Below are 22618 nucleotides of genomic sequence, written 5' to 3'. Positions count from 1 at the left end.
CCACTATCTTTCATCTCTCACTAGATGGTGTTGTTCTTTTTATTCTGGGCCTGAAGCTACATATGGAGATAGGCAAAAATTATCATTTACCTGTCACTGCATAATTACATTAATTACTGTATTATATTACAGTTTCCAAGTGGGTACGGTTTTATGACTTGCTTATTACGGCTATTTAGCATTTATACTGCGTTCTTTGACGGTCTTTAGGATAGTAAGGTGCATAATTAGGTAGGTACATACCTAACGATTATTTCTAACAGTTTTGGTACACATATCGTCTATAGAACTGGCTTGCCTATTTTATGACATTTAAATTTAAGATAATAAAATCTATGATTAGGCACGCAACGCAATCTAAGATAAATGATCTAAGTAGGTAATATTCGTATAGGTATTTAAATTTTCTTCTTAGTCAGTGGGTCATTCACATGCTATCATTATAACAGCTAGTGCGGGACCACCTCATTCACGTCTTTCCTATACAGATGATTGACAATGTCATGTTCATGTCAATCAATGGCAATGGCAAGAATTCAAGGCTAATTTTTACGCTGCACCCTTAATAACAATAATTCAAATCAAATCAAATCAAATGTTTTATTCGTGATAAACTTAAAACTAAAATTACATACAAAAGTATAACTAAAGCTATAGGAACTTATAAAATAGGTAGGAGTTGAAGTTTACCACGAAATGGTCTCGCCTCAGCATAATGCTGAACCGAAGGTCAGCGCTGATCTTCCGGCGGGACCATTTTGGGTCACGATCGCAGCCGTACGACACGGCCCAACCATAAGCTGAACGCAATTCAGCCTATATACGTCCCCTTGCGGGGCACAGGCTTCCTCTCATGCGCGAGAGGGCTTGGGCTATAGTCCCCACGCTAGCCCAATGTGAGTGAAATGTCTCTAAAAAACCCGTAGGCGTCGGCTCAAAAATTAAGTTATTAACCGACTCACGCTTGACTGCACATTTCTAATAGGTTTTCCTGTCATCTATAGGTAAAGAACTATTTTGTGTATTGTTTTCAAAATGTTAGACCCAGCAGTTTGGGAGACAAAGGGGTGAATGGTAATTTTTTACCTATTTTCTTGAATGACTTCTAAACTGTTTGTCCTAAAGTTATAAAAAAAAATGTTCGAGATATTCACAATAATCTCTTTCATTTGATATATAACACGATATAGTTCGAAAAACTTTATTTTTTAATTTTCTTATTTACCCCCCAAAAGTGGCCCCCATGTTTAAAATTCATTTATTTACGTTACATGACCATCTTTGGGTCACAAACTTACATATGTGTACCAAATTTCAACCTAATTGGTCCAGTAGTTTCGGAGAAAATAGGCTGTGACAGACGGACAGACAGACAGACAGACAGACGCACGAGTAATCCTATAAGGGTTCCGTTTTTTCCTTTTGAGGTACGGAACCCTAAAAAATGAGTGTTTTGTATTTTAAATAAATTACTAACGTGAACATACAATGTGATTACAATTTTGGAACCTTACAGTATTAAAGTCAAAAAGGTGTGAGTGCTGTGACCCAACCACTTCCAAATATAACAAATCTGAGTGATCCATCATTCATCATCAACTCATGTAACCGATTATGGTGGAAACCCATCCATTATTTGTCATCTGTTTCGACGACAATTCACACACCTCCTCCATACGAATTGAATCGACTTCCACTCCACGTCTTCCACACAAAAGGCAACCTGAATTATTGAGGATACAAGTATGATGTCACAATACATCAATCATGTATACATTGCTGGTTTTCGTCTTATAATATGACAGGTAAGCTAGGTAGGGCACGCATTGGACATTATTTTTCAGAACGAGATCAAAAGTACATATTATTGTCAATGCTTCTTAATACATAGACGAGTTGAACGCTAAGAAAAAACCAGCATAAGAACAGTTCGATTACCCTTTATTACGGCCCGATTCGAACAATGCTTATAACCTTATAAGAAGTCATAGCGGTACGATACCGATCTGTCATTGTGAAAAGTGACTTTTTTCGTTGAAGCAATGTCACTTTTGACACTTACAGATCGGTATCGTACCGCTGTGACTTCAAACACACCGCTGTGGCTTGGCTTGTGTTGTAAGCAATGTTCGGCCTGACACTCTTTGATAGAGAAAGATATTTATATTGCGATTCCTATAAGAGGAAAGAGAAAATTAGTGCCATGCTTTGCCGGGCATTTATTCATGGTCGGGTTATGGCATCATAGCAAGGAGGCGATGGCGAAATACCGAAATTTATAGGAGTGAAAGAGAAAAAGGATTATGCTGCCATACATGAAACTGTCAATACATGAATATGTTTTTCTCTTACCCCTGGTCGCTCGTTTTCATGTCTATAATTAATTGTATATACTACTCGTATGTCTAAAGGTTCTTAAAGATATGAAGCTCAAATAATGGTTGGATATAATGGTTGCATTTATTTCATCTATCTTGTCATGCGACACTGTGGCACTTGTTAGAAAGTGACAGCAACAATGTCAGACGATAAAAGCGCGACCCCTTTAGGCCCGTAGATTTTGTATAAAAACCACTGATCAAAAGAAAATCCGAATCTTTTGTGCTTCAAAAAGATTGTAATGTGACATCCGTCGATGACGAATGACCGACTTAACTAACTTAATACTACCGTCGGCAAACTTAAGAAATATCTTCTTTAATTCTGTTCTCATACGAGTAAGAGTGATGTTTGATTGCCACAAGTGCTAAGATAAGTTGGTAAATATTTAAAAAGGGTAGAACCCAAATACAGAGGCGTTAAAAGGTGGTCCCCATTATATAAATATTGATTCGTGCAACATTGCAGTGTTGACTGTATGATAAAGACGTTTGGAGCTTGTTTCGGTGTTTTTCTGTGAAAATTAGCGAGATCTAAGGATCGGTTTACCCCCAAACTGAGGTAAACTGCCCCTAATAACAGCTAACTTGAATTTTAGCGAGACAATTTGAATGTGCATGTCAAATTGGGAAACTTGTCAGTTTAGGCTCGATTTTGACAAACCAAATTGTACATGTTTGTTCATTAAGTACCTATACATTGCAGGGATGTTAGAAACCTTGCCTTATTTTTATCGTGTGTTCATAAATATCAACATAATAATTTTTAGGTTTCCGTACCCAAAGGGTAAAAACGGGACCCTATTACTAAACGTCTGTCTGTCACCAGGCTGTATCTCTTGAACCGTGATAGCTAGACAGTTGAAATTTTCACAGATGATTTCTGTTGCCGCTACATCAACAAATACTAAAAAGTACGGAACCCGCGGTGGGCGAGTCCGACTCGTACTTCTCCGGTTTTTTAATATTTTCTATCACACGAACCCGCCGCCGAAATGCCGCTCTCATACAATCGACGTTACGCTAGTGTCGTTTGTCGTAAAACGAGTGCGTCACTTTTCGATCGTATTCTACTTTTTTTCTTTGTCTCATTTAACTCGTGATTCTGAGTCTAATTAAATAACCCAAAAGGTTTTTCGAAAAAAAGTAAATGGTAGGTTACTTTTTTTCGAAAAACCTTTTGGGTTATTTAATTAGACTCAGAATCACGAGTACTATTAAATGAGACAAAGAAAAAAAGTGTCCCCAGTTTTGCATAAATATTTTGGGTGTCAGTTTTGTAACGGTCCGGTCCATGCATAATGTATGTGAAAATACGTTACAATACTGCCATTTTTTTGGACATATTTTTTGTGATTTTTAAATCGATAGCCCTCGTGATTCTTAGTAGAAATAACCCAAAAGTTGATGGATTTTCGAAAAAAACTAAATGAAAACTTTTAAGTGAAAATGCCCACCTACATGACTTTTCTTATAAAAGTCGTACGCAGTTCTTACATCCGTACGTCATAGCACTCATAGTCAGACTAAGCTAACTCTGCATGGAATTTTTGTGGCATGCAACAAATTGTGGCCATGGACAATCATTAATATCCAATTTATATGAAAATATTACGTTCAAAATGACACTCCCTCAATGGCATTTTATTGTGACAATTTGTGTTCAAATCAATGCAAAGTTAAGTAACTTACACGGACTATCAGCACTCATAGATTGATGTTATCGATTACCAAACAACAATCCCATTAGTTGTCGGTGGGTGACAAGTGACGAGTGACGGCGACAGCACCGCGAGGGTGACGGTGAGTCGGTGACAATGCGGCGCGGAGAGCTAATCATTGCTATTGTGGCTGCAGATGTGTTTCACTAGGGTGACAATGGTTGAGGTTCACTAAATAATCCTGCTGATATATGTCTCACCGTATTCTTGTAGACTACACCACTGTATTCTATCGCTTCTAGCACTTATTAAGGATCTCACGGACCCGCCTCCAAAAAGGCACTCCCATACAATGGGGACGCATTGTATGGTATCGCGCGATGCAATTAATGCTAAAATAACATGAAACTTGGCATGAGTACGTAACATATTATATTTACATATACTAGTTGTTGTTTCTAGAAATTATAATAAAATATAGAGCAAGTAGAAGTTTTATTTAGTAATAAGTCCTAGACATAATTCATTGTACATGACTGCAATAAACGAATACGAATATATGCAAAACCTCTGCTCGCTTTATTTTCTTTCTGTTCTGCAAGGTTCCGATTCAGTACGTTATCTCAGAGCTAATGAAACATCCAACCTCCAGCCCACAGTCCGTTTTCACAATCATTTTCTGCACCAAGATATATGCAATGCAGTGGTGCCATCGTCAACATGTAACCAGTTTACATATCGAGATTACTACACGATCACGATGTCCTGAAAACTCTCATCTATTTTTGTAAGGCCTGGTCACCCTACGCACGACAATATGGCCTGCCTAATTATCTGTGACGATTTGTAGATATGGCTCAATCCAGCCTAATACAGTTGACATAATGGATGGCCACATGATTTTGTGTTCATTACTTTTCATTTCGTTGATAATGACATCATCTCTCTATTCAGAGGTAATGGTAGTACGAAGGTCCTTTCATACATTTTTACACCATATCACTGGCATATTATAAATATTATAATACGCATACAGCCCGACTAATAATAAGTGGTTACAAAGGTGTCACGTGGGCGTTGCCGACCCTAATCAAAATAAAATCTTTTAAATCAAGTACCCTTTTAACACTTTTTAACTAATTTACGTAATTTAATTTCCTTTGTGAGGTGAAAATAAATATATTTTATTGTTATTTCCTTTATTTATTTTTCTTATTAGGTTAGGATTTTTATAATAGCAAAACAGTCCGACACAGATACATTCCTTAACATTTAAATCTCAAAATTTCGTTACATTTGGTTAAGTTTTGGAGGGGAAACAGTCGAGAACGAAATCTCGTTCTTTCCGTCGTTCTGAGATGTTTGCGTAGGATTTTTCGCCCTAGCGTTGTCCTTATCGCACTAGTTTTAGGAGCCGATTCCGTTAGCGAGACGGATGTATTCACCTAAAATATCCAGCTCCTCCTATCCTCTTAATTGTCATTGTGACAAGGTACGAAATGGGTCGGAAATGAAATTATTTGACTGTACTTACATTACATGAGTAGAACAAGTTTATTGTATAGACAGGTACAGGCAAGGTGTGAAGTCGGTGGAGAGAAGTAGCGCTAATTGTCACAAACGCATAATCTTCTGGAATGTCGCACATTAATGCTAGCGGCAGCCGTTGGAACTAATTTTACTTCATAAGATTTAACGTAGAAATAGAAAAACCCACAAGATGAGGGCAGCACCAGTCATGGCTTACTTGACTTATTGTCCTATGTCCCCTAGGTGGGGCAGAGGACGTCCACAGTGCGCCGCCATCTGGATCGGTCTTGAGCTTCGTGCTTGACTTCGCTCCAAGCTATCCAGGCTATTGGGAGCCTTCGCCTCTGCAATGATAGTCCGGCGCCAGGTCTGCTTTGGACGGCAACGTTTCCTTGGGGATTCCGGTCTAGGGCTTGCCTCGGTATGTGTTCAGGATCCCTTCGGAGTGTATGCCCAATCCAACTCCATCATGGACCTAGCGAATATGATGCGCCGAGCGAATTTGTACTTGTACAAGTACGCTGGGATTTACGATTACGAGAATAGCGGAGGTAAACGATAGATAAGCCTTTTGGTAATTTTGAGTTACGATCTTACATTTACAAGTTACTGTCAATGTATGCAAACAAGCAATATAGCCGAGGGTAGCTAAATTGGTTAGTCCATATTGTAAGTATTGAACAACCAATTTAGCTAGGACCCTAAATGGCTCAACAATCACGGAGCGTGACTGTACATATTTCTATCTATGCGCACACTCGAAAATAACAATCCCTTTTTCAGTAGGGTAAATATCAATATAATTCTACTATAATGTTGGGCAAAAATGATTACATAACTTTTTGTTGGCCTTCCACTGAGCTACCATTACAGTGGCAGTTGTTTGAAGAACTGTTATTAGTCCTAATAGGGAATTGTCAAAACTACCACTCTCGCTTCCTGCCACCTTGACATCTAATCTAATGTCTGATCACCGATTACAGACCACACATTGGGTTTTGAATGAATGAATAAATGAATTATGCTTTATTCGAAACACACATTGTATTGTAGTTCGGGCAATTTTCCGCAACTCGACGACTGGCGCCTATTTTGCGTGACATGGGGGTGGGCCAGCCCAGCTCCTCGAGGAAACCTATCAAACCTTTGATGATGAGTAGGACCTCGGGGAGGTCTCTCGGGGATCCTAGATGATTTGCCCTGTATGGGGCCACTCCGCAGCACTCCAGCACCACGTGACAGGCTGTTTCTTCTGTCTCCATGCATCCTCTGCACCTGTGACACCTGTTATACACACATACATAACAACATTAAAATAGGCTTAAATCTAGGTAAATTAGTAGCTTCAGTGTTGCGAGTGGTTCCAGAAATGGATAACACTCAGCATGTGTCGCAGCGCATGCGTAGTGTTACGACGCTGATTTTCAGTGTACCCATTGACACATTTGACACGTAAAACAAACACAAAACAACACTGTAAAATCTTCGCTAGTCTCAGGTGTTGTTTAGGTGGTGAAATAAGAGTGGACTGTAGTATTAACGCTGGTTTACTTTCCAAATTACAAAAAATACAAAAGGTGGCAAAGTGAATTGTCGTTAGGAATCGAGAGAATGATTGGTAAGTTTTTGAAAGCCCTAACTGTCAAAGTTTTGAATACAAAATTGCCATATTAAAATCAGAACATTGGGACTTAAATTATAATATCATTGAATGTTTTAGTTAAAAAAAACATGCAATATGAATTAAATTAATTATGTGAACATATTGAGACGTTAAAATAAATTATATAATATAAATGTGTGAAGTTAATTTTTAATACAAATATTCGCTATTTATCCTAACGAATACAGGATCGAAACTGAGTATATTTTCGAACGATTCGTAACAACACAGAACATAAAAACAAAACCGAAGCAGAATATGACAGAATGTACAGTTGACACGGTAATTTAATTATTTGTTTTGCCGTTAAAGAGCTCGTGAGTCTGCGCAGAATTAAGTAACATCACAATTTCCAAATCTAAAAAAAGTATAATATTTGTAGTTTTGTACATGGCAAACAAAATAAAATGGGCTCATTTTACTCAGAATTATTTAAATTTAAATAAATGTGTCCCAAAATTTTGTCTGTAAATTTTGCTAGAATTTTTAGAATTTTTTATTTCCAGTGCGGTAAGTTCATACAAATATATAAATTATTCATACAAAAATGTGACGATCTGGAAAGGAAATCTTGGGACACATTTTTTCATATATGAGGCGTGAATGTACAAATGATTCTGAATAAAAGAAGTCAATAATTTGAAGACATGAATGAAATGTACTACATTTTCTTTGGAAAACGCTCTTTTCCGTATGGTCCGTGATGGTTGAGCTAAAAATGAGAACTCAAAACTCCAAGAAATTCTCAAATGCTCTATTGTGTCATAATCTCAGACACCACTAATCTACCACCCTGAAGTGTCGTGTAATGATACCCCAATCTGCTGCACCAATCTCGTAGACACAATAATCATGTCCATTGAGAGTTAGAGCCCTTTCACACTCAACTACCAAACATGATAACGGAGGCAACATCGATGTGTTGGCGCGTCGAAGTCCTAGCTGTCTGATAGCCTATGTCACTTTTCACTTTAAAAAAGGTAAGGTAGAGGGCAAAAGAGGTAGTTATCTAATTGGCTTTAGCTAGAGACTGATGACCCTACAGTCAAACTCTTTATTGAGTTTTGCGGGGCTATGATCATATGTAAGAAGAAGAATATTAAATAAATAACAAAATGAATAGTTATTTGTGCAACAAGAGAGTGTTTATTTTGAGTCACTCTCTCTGAGTCAGTCTCTTTGGGACTCAAAAACACGAGATGTAAAATAACTTTGCTCTCGTGTTGCACACATAATTTTTCACCTCAGTAGTGAGAACATATTAAAGGTTAAAATGCATTTCGAATTACACAGAATAAACAGAAAAAAAAGTATTATAGTAGTAGTATAAGTACGATACGATAAGATACGATACGATACGATACGAGACGAGACCGGACCGGACCGGACCGGAGTATGAAGTTCATGGCCTTCACTAAATTAAAAAGCTACATACCTACGAAAGTAGGCTTGTTCGAGCTGCTGAGGTGAAAAAAAATGAGTTGTAGATTGTAGATATCCTACATTGCCGATTGCCGACCCTCTTAATTGATAATTCGCAAACCTATCGATGGCTAGTTAAAATTGTTAAGAGAGTTGCGCAACTTCGACTGCGTGGAGTTAGTAATTTAGGTAGCTTATTTTTTATCCAATCTGCTGTTTATCGATTCCCTATACAAACTCCCCCCCCCCCTTTTCACCCCCTTTAAGGATGACTTCTGGGATAAAAACTACCCTATGTCCTTCCCCGGGACTCAAATTATCTATACCAAATTTCAACAATTGGTTCAGCGGTTTTTAAGCGTGAAGAGGTAACAGACAGACAGACAGACACACTTTCACATTTATAATATTAGTATGGATGGATTCGGGTACGTTGCTGTTCGGTATTACCTAGCAGCAGTTAGTGGGACATCCATATAGGTAGTCATTTCGAGTAATGTGAAAGGTCTCTAAGATTGGCCACACGCAATGAAAGAAACCGACTAATTATCTTAACCACGTATCTATCTGACATTGCTTTGCGAAACGGAACTTAGACCTTATTATATAAGGTTGTTTTTACAATTTCATGGTATTTTATACGAGCTTTTGAAAGTTATTAAGTGAAATTGATATGTGTTATGTAATGAGAGTGTGTTAGCCACTAATAGTAGGATTCCCGTTAGTTTTGTCTGTCGACATATTTGAAGGTTCCGAGCATCGCACTAATAATGTTATTAGTGAATCAGTGATTGAGGGAATTTCAAATGGTAATGCGATTCACATGGTGACTATGCGATCTACAGTAGTTACAGCAAGACCCAAGAAAATACACACACATACAAACAACAAAAAAATTATGATAAGACCTTTTTCACATACATATGACGAGTTGTCCATACATGCATGTTTTTTTTTACGGTCACGCCTATTTTTTATTTCATTTAAGGCCCAGTAGGTTCGTGTTCTTCTCTTAATCTTTCGAGATGGATGTGCGTGCCCTTCTGGACCGCGGATATCATGTTTTGGAAATTAAATTATTTATGTGTTTATGTATAAACCATTTGTAAATAAATACAGAAAAACACGTATTTTATTTTCAATTAAATAAACATAGATCAATGAGCTTAAAAAATATAATGCAAACTATAAATAAACTTACAATAAAGGCCCTATAAATAAAACACGCCCTCCAAGCTCCAAGGCACCTCAAGTTCTTTCAAGCCGATGGGCAGTATGCCCGAAGGATGGCCGCATTGCCACGTTGAATGGCAATACTTGCGTTGAGCAAAATACTGGCCAGTCTTCTGGTCCCCTGCTTGTGGCGTTAATTATTTATTTATTATTTATAAGGCGCGCCGCTATGTCCTTGTATACCCAGCGCGTGCTTTAGACTAGGTTGTCTGCCTTGCTTGCCCCTGCCAAATAATATTTTTTTTCCTATATCGTGTAGGTAATATATGTAGTTTTATATTTGTATTGTTAAATTTTAATTATTGTTGTTTTTGTATTGTGCCACTAACATAGTTATTAAGATACTCTGTAACTAACAAACTATGGATCAGCTCGGTCTGAAATAAATGATTTATTATTATTTAGCACACACGGCCTCAGCGTTTCGAGCCCAAACGCCTTAAAAATATAACTACTGCCAAGGGTGCCATATTTGCGGCGTTTGAGGTCTTCTGCCATGGACGCGGCATAACCAGCATCGCTGCTGGTGCCCGGAAGGTGGGACGGCGCAAGGGTGTCACCGCATGTGGCATCCCAGACTAGAGGCCGTCCAAGGCACCAACGTCATACCGTCGGGCCTCTTGCCATCGTCTCTAGCCAGACCGACAGGCTCGAGTAAGGCCCTTCGGATGACATGGTTGATGCTGGCGTGTCCGGCGCTTCTGCCCCAGTAAAGCCTATGATGTCCATGTCTGTCCACCATGGCACCACAACGGCAACGATGGGGGACGTTTGTTACAGTCCCTATACGCAAACAAGTAGCCAGTCTAACGGTAAAATGTGTTGTCCAATCCGTTGTTTCCTTTTGAGGTATGGAACCCTAAAAAGCGCTACGACTTTTCAAAAACTCCGTTCTCTGAGCCTACTGCACCTTAATCGTATGCCTTAAATAACTATCACAAACTGTTGCATCTGGTATGTCATTAATTTATTAATTCCTAAGGAGAACAGGGGTCATAAGCCAGGATGACGAACGATGTATCGACAAGCACTAATCGTAATAGACTACAACAATTTATTGGGATGACAGAGGCAAACGAGAGTATGCGTGATCTGATCATAACATTTTTAAAATAAATACTGATCTCTTGTCACATGCTTTGACTCCTAGGTCTTCCGTTATTATTATTTGTTATTGTGAGCCTATTGTGTCCCACTGCTAAGCAAAGGCCTCTCTACCATTCGTCCCGGTTTTGAGCTACATCTGGCCAGTCTCTCAAAAAGGAGTCTAAGTTATCCCGCCATCGCCGACGAGGTCTGCCGGATCTTCGGTTTGACTCGTGGATCGTTGGGCACCCACTCCGTGGTTATCTTAGCCCACAAGTCATTCGGCATGCGGCAGACATGACCAGCCCAGTCCCACTTTTCGAGCTACATCTTCTATTTGAGCTTTTAAGCGCAGCGTGGTGTTCCGGATGCGATCTTAGTTTCACACCTAATATGCTGCGCTCCATAGCTCTCTGGCAAAACCCCGAGTTTAATAGACTTCTGAGCTTCCGTCAAAGACCAAGTCTGAGCACCGTATTAGGTGAGGACTGGAAGTATGGTTCCGTACTTCCAGAATATGCTGATAATTATATTCCCGTACTATGTATTGGAACAGTAGCTAATAATAAGTTTGTTAATAATTATTTTGTAACTATCTAATAAGTAGCATTATTCAAATATCTTTCAACCTTTTCTCAATCTGTCATTAAAACCATAACACCATCACCAGCTAAGTAGCTACCACAATCCATCATAGAATTTTTTTAATGCGCGACCACACACACAGGACTGGAGGCCAAATTGAGATGTGTTATAATGACCGTCGGAATAGACCCGAAAGGGCCTTAATGTGTTATCTAACAATCCCGAATAGTGAGGTCCGGGATCGAGGATTCTTGTTGCGGTGGCTGCATTCCATAATTCATAAATTTCATAATTCATACATTTATTTCATATAATATGGTATACAGGTGGTCCTTAGTCATTGGACAAAGCAGAAATGTACATATGCATTAGGGTATTAGAATCAGTATACTGCATGCATGTGGCGGTTACGAAGAAATTAACAAATTACGATTTTTTACTTTGGAGCAGCCTGTACAGTCTGGCAAAAAAGAGTAGAAATTAAAAAGTGGCAACACTGTAGTGTCGTCCCTTTCAAATCAATCTAAGAAAAACGAGACGACATTACTTATACATATACAGTGTTGCCACTTTTTAATTTCTACTCTTTTTTGACAGATGAGGGAATAAATAGTATGAAACCTTCTTCGACGTTATTGATTATCTTTTTTATTTATGACATTAATAAGATTCAGCCTTTTGACAAATGTCATGCCGCACGTTATGTTTATTTGAGTTATTTTTGTTGTCGATCATTGGAATTAATTTTTGTTTGAAAATTTATTTTTTTATCTTTTGTGCTTTTGTTCTAATTAAAATACTAACGTTAGAGCATTCCTGAGCAGTAACCCTACGTGGGATTTCAAGGTTTGTCCAATGCCCAAGGTCACCCTGTATACAATTTTGGTGTCGTTGTTTTTTTTGTATAGAACAGCATATTCTGCCAACATTGTCATATTTGCCTCCCTATCGCTAGAATATGCAAGAACGATAGAGATTTCGATTTTCGTTTTGCGCGGTAGGCCCCTAAGTCCGAACGCTACCTTTTGCAAGAGCAATAGAGAAGCAGATAACGAAATTTTGATTTTCGTTTTTGACGGAAGGCCCTCTAAATCCGATATTCCGAACGGTACTTTTAGTGTATATTGCAGCCGCCATAACAACCATAACAGGAACATGGCCAGGCTGTTAATCAGACTATTCACGACGCTCACCACGCATTGCCTCAGGCTAACCAGATTAAGTGTGATCTTCGATTAAACCTACTTGATACGCAGCTCATGGTCTAGTTACCGAACTACCACAAGTTACCTACAGGACCCTAACCTAACTCGAATTTGTAACATCAAAATGCTTCCTGAATTAATATTTATATTAATTTTCATTCACTTATTAATCGCATGCTTGAGTTATTATTACTATACAGACGATATACCAAATAATGAAATTGTCGCAATCACAACCTGTACCACGCGACAAAAACGTCGTAAGCGCCGCAAAATTCATGGCGCTTACGCGTTTAGGTCGCAAGATTCACGCCTCGCTTCTATATATGGTTTGACGCCAAAACGGCAGCAACTCATGGCGCAAAATACTGGTTCTCTGTGCCGGTTCTATACGTTAGCAATAATAGTTTTTTAAGTGTCTTTTCCAAACACGTAACGTAAGGATAAAAATATAAAATCGAACCAAGCTAACTCTGCATGAAATTTACAATGACATAGCCTGTCTAATGTCTATGAAAATATGTCATTCATGATAATATTGATAACACTTTCACACTTGTTTCTGTTATACAAGTACTTAAGTAGTCATAGACGGTGCAGAGATAGCTTTGTTAGACGAACTCCAGGAGGTCACGCTACATTGGTTTCACTAAACTCGCCTGAGTCCTCGAAACCAATGTAAATTTACGACACGCAACAATCGGGAGTCTCTCTCTTATCATATTTTTTCAGAAAGAGACTTCCGCTTGTTGTTGTTGTTGTTGTTCCGCGTTGACAGGGTGATCAATCCAAATGGGTCAGTATGGAGAAGTCAGAATCTATGAGAGATAGCGACATCTGTTGTTAGGAATCATGGTTTCGATTTTAGATTTAATAATAATGGCCTGAATGATCACCCTGTATATTATATTATACAGGCGTTTATAAAGCCCACAGGGCGCACCCCTAATGACTGACTTAATGCGGTAGGTTCCCTTCCGGTAGCTATTTGTCCTACTTGTAGAACAAATTACAAAAAAGTTTATATATCTCTGAATTTGTTATGAAGTTAGGCTCTTTTGTACTTGGGGTGTTGTTTGCCACCTCAAGGCCCTCAAGCTAATAGAGAGGTGTGGGCTTCAATTCAAATAACAAAAAATGTTTGCCCTAAAATTATAGTTTAAATTCAAGGTGTGCCGATTATTTGGTTGTTTTTGTAATGTTGAATTTATTTCCAGTTCATCATTTTAGTAAAGTAACGCCACGAGAACACCTATGTGGGTAAAAAACATTCGGGAAAACAATACGGAACTCCCTGTGAACGATACGAACGTTAGCGATTTGGGTTCATTTTACTGAATCTTTTGTCATACAGTTTTTAAGAAGTAAATAGGGGCCCACTGACTATCAGTCCGCCGGACGATATCGGCCTGTCAGTTGTTCGGAACTGTCAAATTTTTATTCTACCAGGCCGATATCGCCAGGCGGACTGATAGTCCCCAAAAGATTGTATTTGATTGTTGACGTTACGCGTTATTAAATGCGTATTTTCATGAGTTTTCGCAAATAAAAAAATACAGAAAACTAGCTAATTAAATTAAAAGTCGCAATAAAACAAATGACAGTTGATCCGCCATTTTATCTCATTTGTTTGCCGTCAGACCGTCACACTTGACTTCTCGGGGTTGACAGGGGTAGAAAGTAAACCACCATTTTAGTAAAACATGTGGCATGGATCTTAAGGCTTTAACAAAAGATCTAAAATTGCCTAAATAATGTTTTTAATTATAAGTTGTTGTATAATTTGATTGTATATTCCGAACTGGGGCCCGTTTCTCAAAAGCTTGTAACTTGTAATACAAGTGGAAGTCCCTTTCTAACAAAAGCTGTCAAAAAGTGACATCCGCCTGTATTACAAGTTACAAGTTTTTGAGAAACGGGCCCCTGGGACGAATAATATTGGTGTTTTCGGAGACTTTTATCTTTTTAATTTTATGAAATGTAGGAAGTGTTTGTCATAGCCATATTTTAGATAGATCCAAGGTTCTGGGGGCCTAGCCAAGATAACAATTGTTGATAGAAAACGCCAATCGAGACTTAAATAATGTATGCACTTAATGGATTTTTCATAGCATCTGACATCGCGATCCTTAGGGTTCCGTACATAAAGGGTAAAAATGGGACCCTATTACTAAGACTCCGCTGTCCGTCCGTCTGTCTGTCCGTCTGACGACTGTAATTGGTACGGAACCTTTGGTATTGGTATGGAACACTTGGCCGGTTTTTACTTTATCCTCTTAATGAGTAATGAGCTTAAAAATATAATGTTTGATGTTTTTAATGGAAAAATGGACGATTCAATGGAAATTACATGTAGTTTTAGTACGTATCATTTGCTCAATTAGATAACTGTGTTGTTTGTAATAATAATAACACTGTTCATTTGGTCTGTCTGTGTTATTTTCGCTTAACATACTACATTGAGGTCAAATCGATACCTTTCTGGTCCTCTGAAATTACCGCACTAGGGTCGGAAATCGAGCCGACAGTGTGTAGACGCATTTAAGATTTGGCTTGGCACCGACTTCTGACTTATCTTAATATTATGAAGTCGGTTTTTCTTCGATGCAGAACTCGCACTTTTACATTCACATTCTATAGTTATGCGATTGTAATTTAGGTCAAAAAGTGTAATAGATATACCTATGATATATAGGATGAATATGCTTATAGATAGGTACAGTCAAGTGTAAAAATATGGGTGCACAAATCATAAAAACATCTCTTATGACAGCGAATTAAGAACGATGGGACATATTTGTGAGTAAGTTGTCTACATAAATATTTTTACACTTGACTGTACACAGACATACAGACAGACATTTAGCAACTTAATGTCCCGTGTCATCCCCTCGCACCGGAACCGGCGCCATATTGCGCCATGATTGGCCAATCACGTCGATTTCCGGTCGGCCATGTTATTAACGAACATTACTATGTTTCAGGGCGGTCTGATAATATAGTAATTTCACGTGTTAGTTATTTGGATATTATGTCACTGATGAGTGCGTTATTATCTTTAACGTTATGGCAATTACACGTGGTTTTATAACATATATATGAATAAGTTTGGAACATAATAAAAGAGAATCCCACTAGCAAAGTGTTCATTCAGACTTTCAAATATGATCTGAATTTAACTAATCCTTTTTTTACAGACCATAGAAAAATGAGTAAAGTTATTTCTCTATGACCAATAAGGGTATACTTCTGAAGAATGATTGAACAAATTGGATTTAGGCATCTGTGAGCACCTATCCTCAAAAACATCTTCTGGAAAAACGAAAATTCTGCATAAACTGTAGTTAACAGAGCTCAGAACAGAAAAGACAAGTCCAAGAGTAAGACAAAAGATAAGATTTAAATTATTCACGAAAGACTTTTTCAAAAATGGCATCTATCCGGGTTTATTATTATTTATTTTATTTATTATAATCAAATGTTAAAAATTACAATTTAACAACGCTCCACAAAACTTAGTTTGACTGTGGAGTCAAGTATCAATCTCTTTTTACCCTATATACCATCTCTTAAAATTTCGGTACCTAACAAATTTTTTAGCACCTTTTTTGTATACCTGGGGCCTGTTTATCAAAAGCTTGTAGCTTGTAAAATACAAGTGGAAGTCCCTTTCTAACAGAAGCTGTCAAAAAGTGAGTTCCGCTTGTATTACAAGCTTACAAGCTTTTGATAAACAGGCTGACATATGTCACATATGTCACAAGTAGCTGGTGGACGGGAAGGTGCTCTAGTCTAGAAGTGCAAATAATGTACCTACTAATAGGTACTTATTGCAAATGTAGGTACTATACGTCCTCCTCCTCGCGTCGTATTCCTCATTGCTGAGGGTCGTGATACCCCTGATGGGAGATCAATTTCTATATGATGTTCCTCCGTCTGTGACTGTCTTTAGCGTCATAGAGAGTATCATGTAGCTTGGGTGTTGACAGTTGAGCGGATTAGATCGGACCATAATATCGGACTGCGATCTCTCGGTCTCCTTCCATCGACCTTCATAGTAACCTACTTAGATACGCAGACCTAAAACAGCAGGCATCTTAGTACCCGGTAAAACACCTGTTATTTGATACCATAAACGCCGAAGTGTTGCTCACGTCTCACGTCTCACGCATAGGAAGAGGAAACTAGTAGAAATACTTCCCAGCCCTAATTGCCGCCCACCCTGTATTCCCGATGTTAATATTGCTTACCGAACGCTGGGCATAGGAGATCAGTTTAATTGTGACATGTTTATGTATTAAAATAAAATATTTTTAATAAAACTATGAAATCGGATTATTTCGTAGGTACATTTTAGTTTTTCCTCAGTCCTCAGTCCTCAGTTGACCACGAACGCTGATGTAGAGTTCGAAAAGTCGGGATGTAGGTATTTTAAATTTTATATACGCGATATACTTAATCTGATTTCATAGTTTTATTTCATAATAATTTTTAATTATTTATTTTATTGTATGTCTTTCCCGTCATGGAACATGGGTGTTCCGGACCTTTGGGAGGCGTGCGCGGAGCCGAAGCCTACACGTAGAGCCCTTTTGACAGTTTAATTAGCTATAGTGTTTTTTTAACTTCTATGAAATTATGACGAATAAATAACACTTGCACTGCGCATGCTATCAAAATCGTTGCAGACTTTTCATGGTCTAACTCGCTACACTACTTTTTTCAGAATTGGGAATTTTTATGCGATTTCTACTCAGAATGATAGAAGTGTCCCAAAATTTTATTTCCATTCCGTTTTCATTTTTCTAGGAATTATATGGTGGAAAGGGCGGATGGTAAGCTAGTTAAAAAAGATGTTGATCAAAAAAAAAATATCGTTTATTTACAAAATAATAATAAAAGCAAAATTAAGCACAGTTTGCACAATGGTACTGGTACTCAGTTGGTGTGGCCCAGTTGGGATGCGTCTGGTGAGGTGTCTGGTCCAGCCGACACTGCAGGGGCGAGTGTTACGGCCGCGCATGAGCACGGGCCCGGACGGTAATAATGACGGTAATGGAATGGAAGGAACGAAAAATGTATGGAAATCTTGGGACACTTTTTCTCCTATTAGAATCGAAAGAGCTCGAGCTTAGAAATAACATAAAAATTCCCAAATCTAAAAAAAGTGTAGTGTTGTACAACTTTCAATAAAATAACCCTTAGGCCTTTACAGACGGACTGCAACCCAACTGCAATTTGTATGGAAACTGCACGACGATTGCACCCGAACTGCAAAGTCGTCGTGCAGTTCCCATACAAGTTGCAGTCGGGTTGCAGTCCGTCTGTACCGGCCCTAACCCCAAGCCCTAATGACCGCTAACTGATATGATTCCAATATCATTCTAATAGTTTATTGTCAGTGCGCGTTCCAATTAGCCTACGAGTATATGTCTAACGCTCGCCCGCTGTAAGTTGTATGAATAAAGCCATCTGTAAAGTATAATTACGCGGTGTCGGTAGATGTAATTATGATGTGGAGTTCCGCTTCCATCTCCAGCGGATTTCATTGTTGTAATTATTAGGAATTCCTTTGGAATCTTAATGGTATATTTACTGTATCCGTTTCGCTAGGTTTAGAACTACAACGTGTGTGGTGTATTTTGATAAATCATTTTTCACATCACCAATTCGAAAAAGGATTTTTTCTTTCCTGCTATAGGAGGGATCAAAGTGGCGCTTTACTTTCCTGCTAGGACGGAACAAAGTGGCATTTTTCTGTTTTAGGACACGATCTTTTTTCTTTTTTGCATACTATTTTTGTAGGTTAAATCATATTTTCTAACATAATAATTTCCTCATAGTTGATGTGAAAAGCACTATGCTATGTGCCGTATGGTAGCAAAATTATTTCCACCTTGGGCGTTAACACTTGAATCCCTCACTATATATATACTCAGGATTCTATTTTAGAATACCTCGCTACGCTCAGGATTCAATGTACGCCCTCGCCGTAAATGTGTCATTTGCTCCCTTGTTGCCCCAGAGTTGTAATATTTTGAAATTAGAGTTGTTTTTTCGTATCGATAGAAATGTAAACAGCTATGTGTCTGTTCATTAAATGTAAAGGTATATGTCTTATAGGGTAAGTATACCTAAGGTAGGCACTTATGTTCTCTTCTTCTTCTTCGTTGCACTCTTTACAGAGTGGTCATGGCCATTATGTAAACTGGAGCGACTCGCTGACATGACACGTCACCATTCCTCCCGTAGAGTTGCTTTCCGTGAACATTCACTTGTGTTACTTATGTTATTTGGGTAAAAATACGTTATAGTTTTTTAAATCGGTAAATTAAACACATTTCTTAAATACGTAGGTATTTCATTTATTAAGTAAAGCGTCATCATATCAACTATAAAACTCCCGTGAGACTCAAACATATTAGATTATTTTAAATCGGGTCACTCACGTATTATTAAGTCGAATAGCTCGACATGTTTCGGTCACATTTACGAGGACCGTCTTCACGGAGACACGACACGTCCAGTACCAGCGTCCTCGACCAGTGAAGACGTGTCGTGTCTCCGTGAAGACGGTCCTCGTAAATGTGACCGAAACATGTCGAGCTATTCGACTTAATAATACGTGAGTGACCCGGTTTAAAATAATCTAATATGATATCATATCATCATGCAATATAGAATAAATGTTTAGACCACCCTACCTACAGGCCGAGTTGGGTGCCTAACAATCCATCCCTATTCTTTATATCCACGCATATCAAAACTACCCTAAACCTCAAACTATGACAAAACAATTTTACTTTTATCCCTTTCTGATACAGCTCATATTCCATTGTCATTTTATTAGGAATTACGCCATTTCTATATGTGATGTTCAAAGTGGTCTAATCACACTTTTAATATCATGGATATAGGAAATAATTACTAACTCGCAAGTGTTAATTAAACTACTACTGCGATAGAAAATCATAGGTTTCTAACAATACTACTTTGTGCCCTAGCCCCTAGTGCTTAAAGTAAACTAGAAAGCTCTATAATTGTTACTGTAGACAAAGATAGATATAACTCCGTAATAGATGGATACAGTCTAAGGAAAAAACGTGCCTCGAAAAATCACGAAAATTTGATTCTCGATCAGATGGCGCCACTAGTTTTGGCCTACTCTCGTATAGAGGGCGTTGAGGGTTTCGTTTGTTATTTATAATTTTAACGCATATCAGTGAAAGAACATGGGTCAAAATCATATAAAAATAATTAATGCAAATAAACAAATTATTTATCTATATTTAAATACATTTTAACATATAAATCTTCATTTTTAGTTTTAAAGTATGTCGATAGATGGCAGTGAATTTACAGCGGTTACAAAATTTACTATGACAGTACCGCTCTATCTTATTATATCCTCTTTGCTGTAGATATCGATCGACGATTGTAGGCAAATTATTTTGATAAGGAGTCCGTTCGGGCTGTAATTTAAATTTACATATTTAATGTAGTATCTGAGTGCTTCATCTTTAGGTACCTAGATACAAGCAAGTTAATGTTATAGGTACCTAAAGTTTTATAAATATTAGACACATCTTAAGATTCAGTTTAAATACAATGACATTAGGTAGAGTTTTGCTTGAAGTTTTGAGATATTTTTAAGATCGTTATATTTATTTCATTATTTGAACATTTTGAACTTTACCTTTACCTACATAGCACAAAATACAACATGGAGTTCTCTACCATTTAACCACACGGCTAAACATGTTTTCCTCAATTCTTAACAATATTTTCCTTCTACGTAGGTACCTACTTACAAGTGGTGTAAATAAAATATTGTATTGAATGAGAAAAGATAATTACCTACCTATAATAATAGGCAGTATAGGCACCTAATGATGATATTATTTTATTTACCTACTAAGTATTATATATATTTCAAAACCTGCCAAGTCAACCACTTAATTTCTTTTACCTATGCTAAAACTAACATAACTCACTATGGTAACTTTTTAAAATCCGTAGTCTATTAAATGAATAAGTTTTAACGACCTACTTTTAAATAGAGACAAAAACATAAAAAATACCTACCTAGGTACTAGTAAAAACTCAATTATATCTAAATTGTTTTGCTGTAAAAATAATATCTAACTAACTTCTAATTAATGGGTATAGGTAGTATAGGTTGGTAGGAAGCAAGAATTTTCACGTTGCAAAGTAAAGTACTTAGTTAATTTAATTATGTTACACGTATCTACAATAAATTGTTTTATTGTTAATGTTTATGTTCCTACAGAGTCCAGGAAACTAATAAAACTTTCCTACTATAATCTGTTTACAGTTGTATTAACACGACAATTAACCCATAAACAATAAATGAAGGAAAGTGGCAATTTCTCTAGTGACAAACGTCGGCCTTATCGACTTGAATAATGGAGCGAGTAGTTAGACTCGCGTCTTCATCCCGGTAATTAACGAACCCCCCCTTCCCCCACTTTATCCCCCCACGCGCACCCAACAGAATTAATCACACCATGAATCTCGCCCCCCAATCCTGGGTCGGATTAAAAAGTTTTATTGGAGCCCCGATTGTGACAGCCCGACGCGCCTCGCTTCCGACCTCCCACCAATCACAGCTCGCTCGCCACGGAATACCTTCACGCGATTGGTCGGCGCTTAACGAGCGCCGCCCATTCTCGCCGCCCGGCCCAGGGCTGTCACACGCCACGTCAGTTGACCGAGGCGCGTCGACCCGTCAGCCGTATCCCGCGTTACCGGTTGTGATCCGTTGTGCTACAGCGTGTGATGTTGTGAGAATGGAGGAGGAGTCGATGTCGGGACATAGTTGTTCGGAGGACGATATTAGTGTGGGTCGGCCGTCGCCGGCGCCCTCGCGGTCGCCGTCGCCGCACGACTACTTCAGGCCGCTGAAGCGTTTGAAGATGTCGGAGCCGGCCGAGGAGAGGCGCGGGGAAGGAGTGAAGAGTTTCAGTATTTTGGACATTTTATCGCACAGCCCGCGGACGCCGGCGAGGATAGTGAGGCCTTGGGACGGAGCGGCGGCAGGGTTGGAGAGGTTACAGAGGTTGCAGCGGCTCGCAGGGGCTGCGTTGCTGGACGGCGAGCGCTGGCGGCTAGCAGCGCTTGGTCTCCTGCGGCCCCGGGAGGCCACAGAATGCGACTCGGTGTCGGAGCGGTCTTCCTCGGCCTCGGACTGCTGCTCGGAGCCGCGCCGGCCGCATCCGCAGAACGCCCCACACACGCCTCTTGATGCGCTGTTCCACATGACCAGCAAGACTTTTGAAGCCAACAATCCTGACAGTGGAGGTAAGTTCTTTCTTTATGTTTCATGTTGTGAAGATTTTAAGGCTTTAGAAAAAAATCAAAATAAGCTGCCCCGAAAAGCTGCAAAGAAAACATTGTTAGAATTAAAACATCTAATAAGAATCGTTATTGAGCTTAAGAGTTAAGGGGCCCCGGCAAGCTAGGTTCTCCATACAAACGTAGTTACGCTCTCATTTTAAAACGAGTAGCTAGTTTATTTTGAAACTTTGTACTTATAATAGGATAAGGTATATCTATATCTGTAATTAGTTTATGTAGCTTCAGATACCATAGTTAAAAAAATACAGCGAATTTAAGTTTTTCATACAAAAACTTGTTTTTGCTCTATTTCGTTTGTGGTTTAAATGAGCTATATAAACTAATTACAGACCTAGATATACCTCATGTCATTGTATGTGCAAAGTTTCATTACAGTCCAACACGTAGTTTTAAAATGAGAACGAAACTCCGTTTGTATGGGAAGGTGAAATTCGGCCGAGCTTGCCGGGGACTTGATTAAGATTTCCTCTATTCGTT

The 22618-nt window shown here is 38.5% G+C and overlaps 1 protein-coding gene across 1 annotated transcript in view; it reads left to right on the top strand.

Moving 5' to 3' along the window:
* Nucleotides 1-21028: 21028 nt before the first annotated feature.
* LOC134750526 (homeobox protein B-H1-like) overlaps nucleotides 21029-22618 on the top strand; it is an 82985-nt gene continuing 81395 nt past the window's right edge. The window contains exon 1 of the mRNA XM_063685722.1: nucleotides 21029-22084. Coding sequence (XP_063541792.1) covers nucleotides 21292-22084 — 793 coding nt within the window. The 5' untranslated portion in view covers nucleotides 21029-21291. The remainder of the gene's footprint in view (nucleotides 22085-22618) is intronic.

Source organism: Cydia strobilella, chromosome 20 (genome assembly GCF_947568885.1).
Source record: "Cydia strobilella chromosome 20, ilCydStro3.1, whole genome shotgun sequence".
NCBI classification, from domain to species: domain Eukaryota; kingdom Metazoa; phylum Arthropoda; class Insecta; order Lepidoptera; family Tortricidae; genus Cydia; species Cydia strobilella.
Note: the sequence above shows the minus strand (reverse complement) of the source record. Positions and strands in the feature narration are given on the sequence as shown.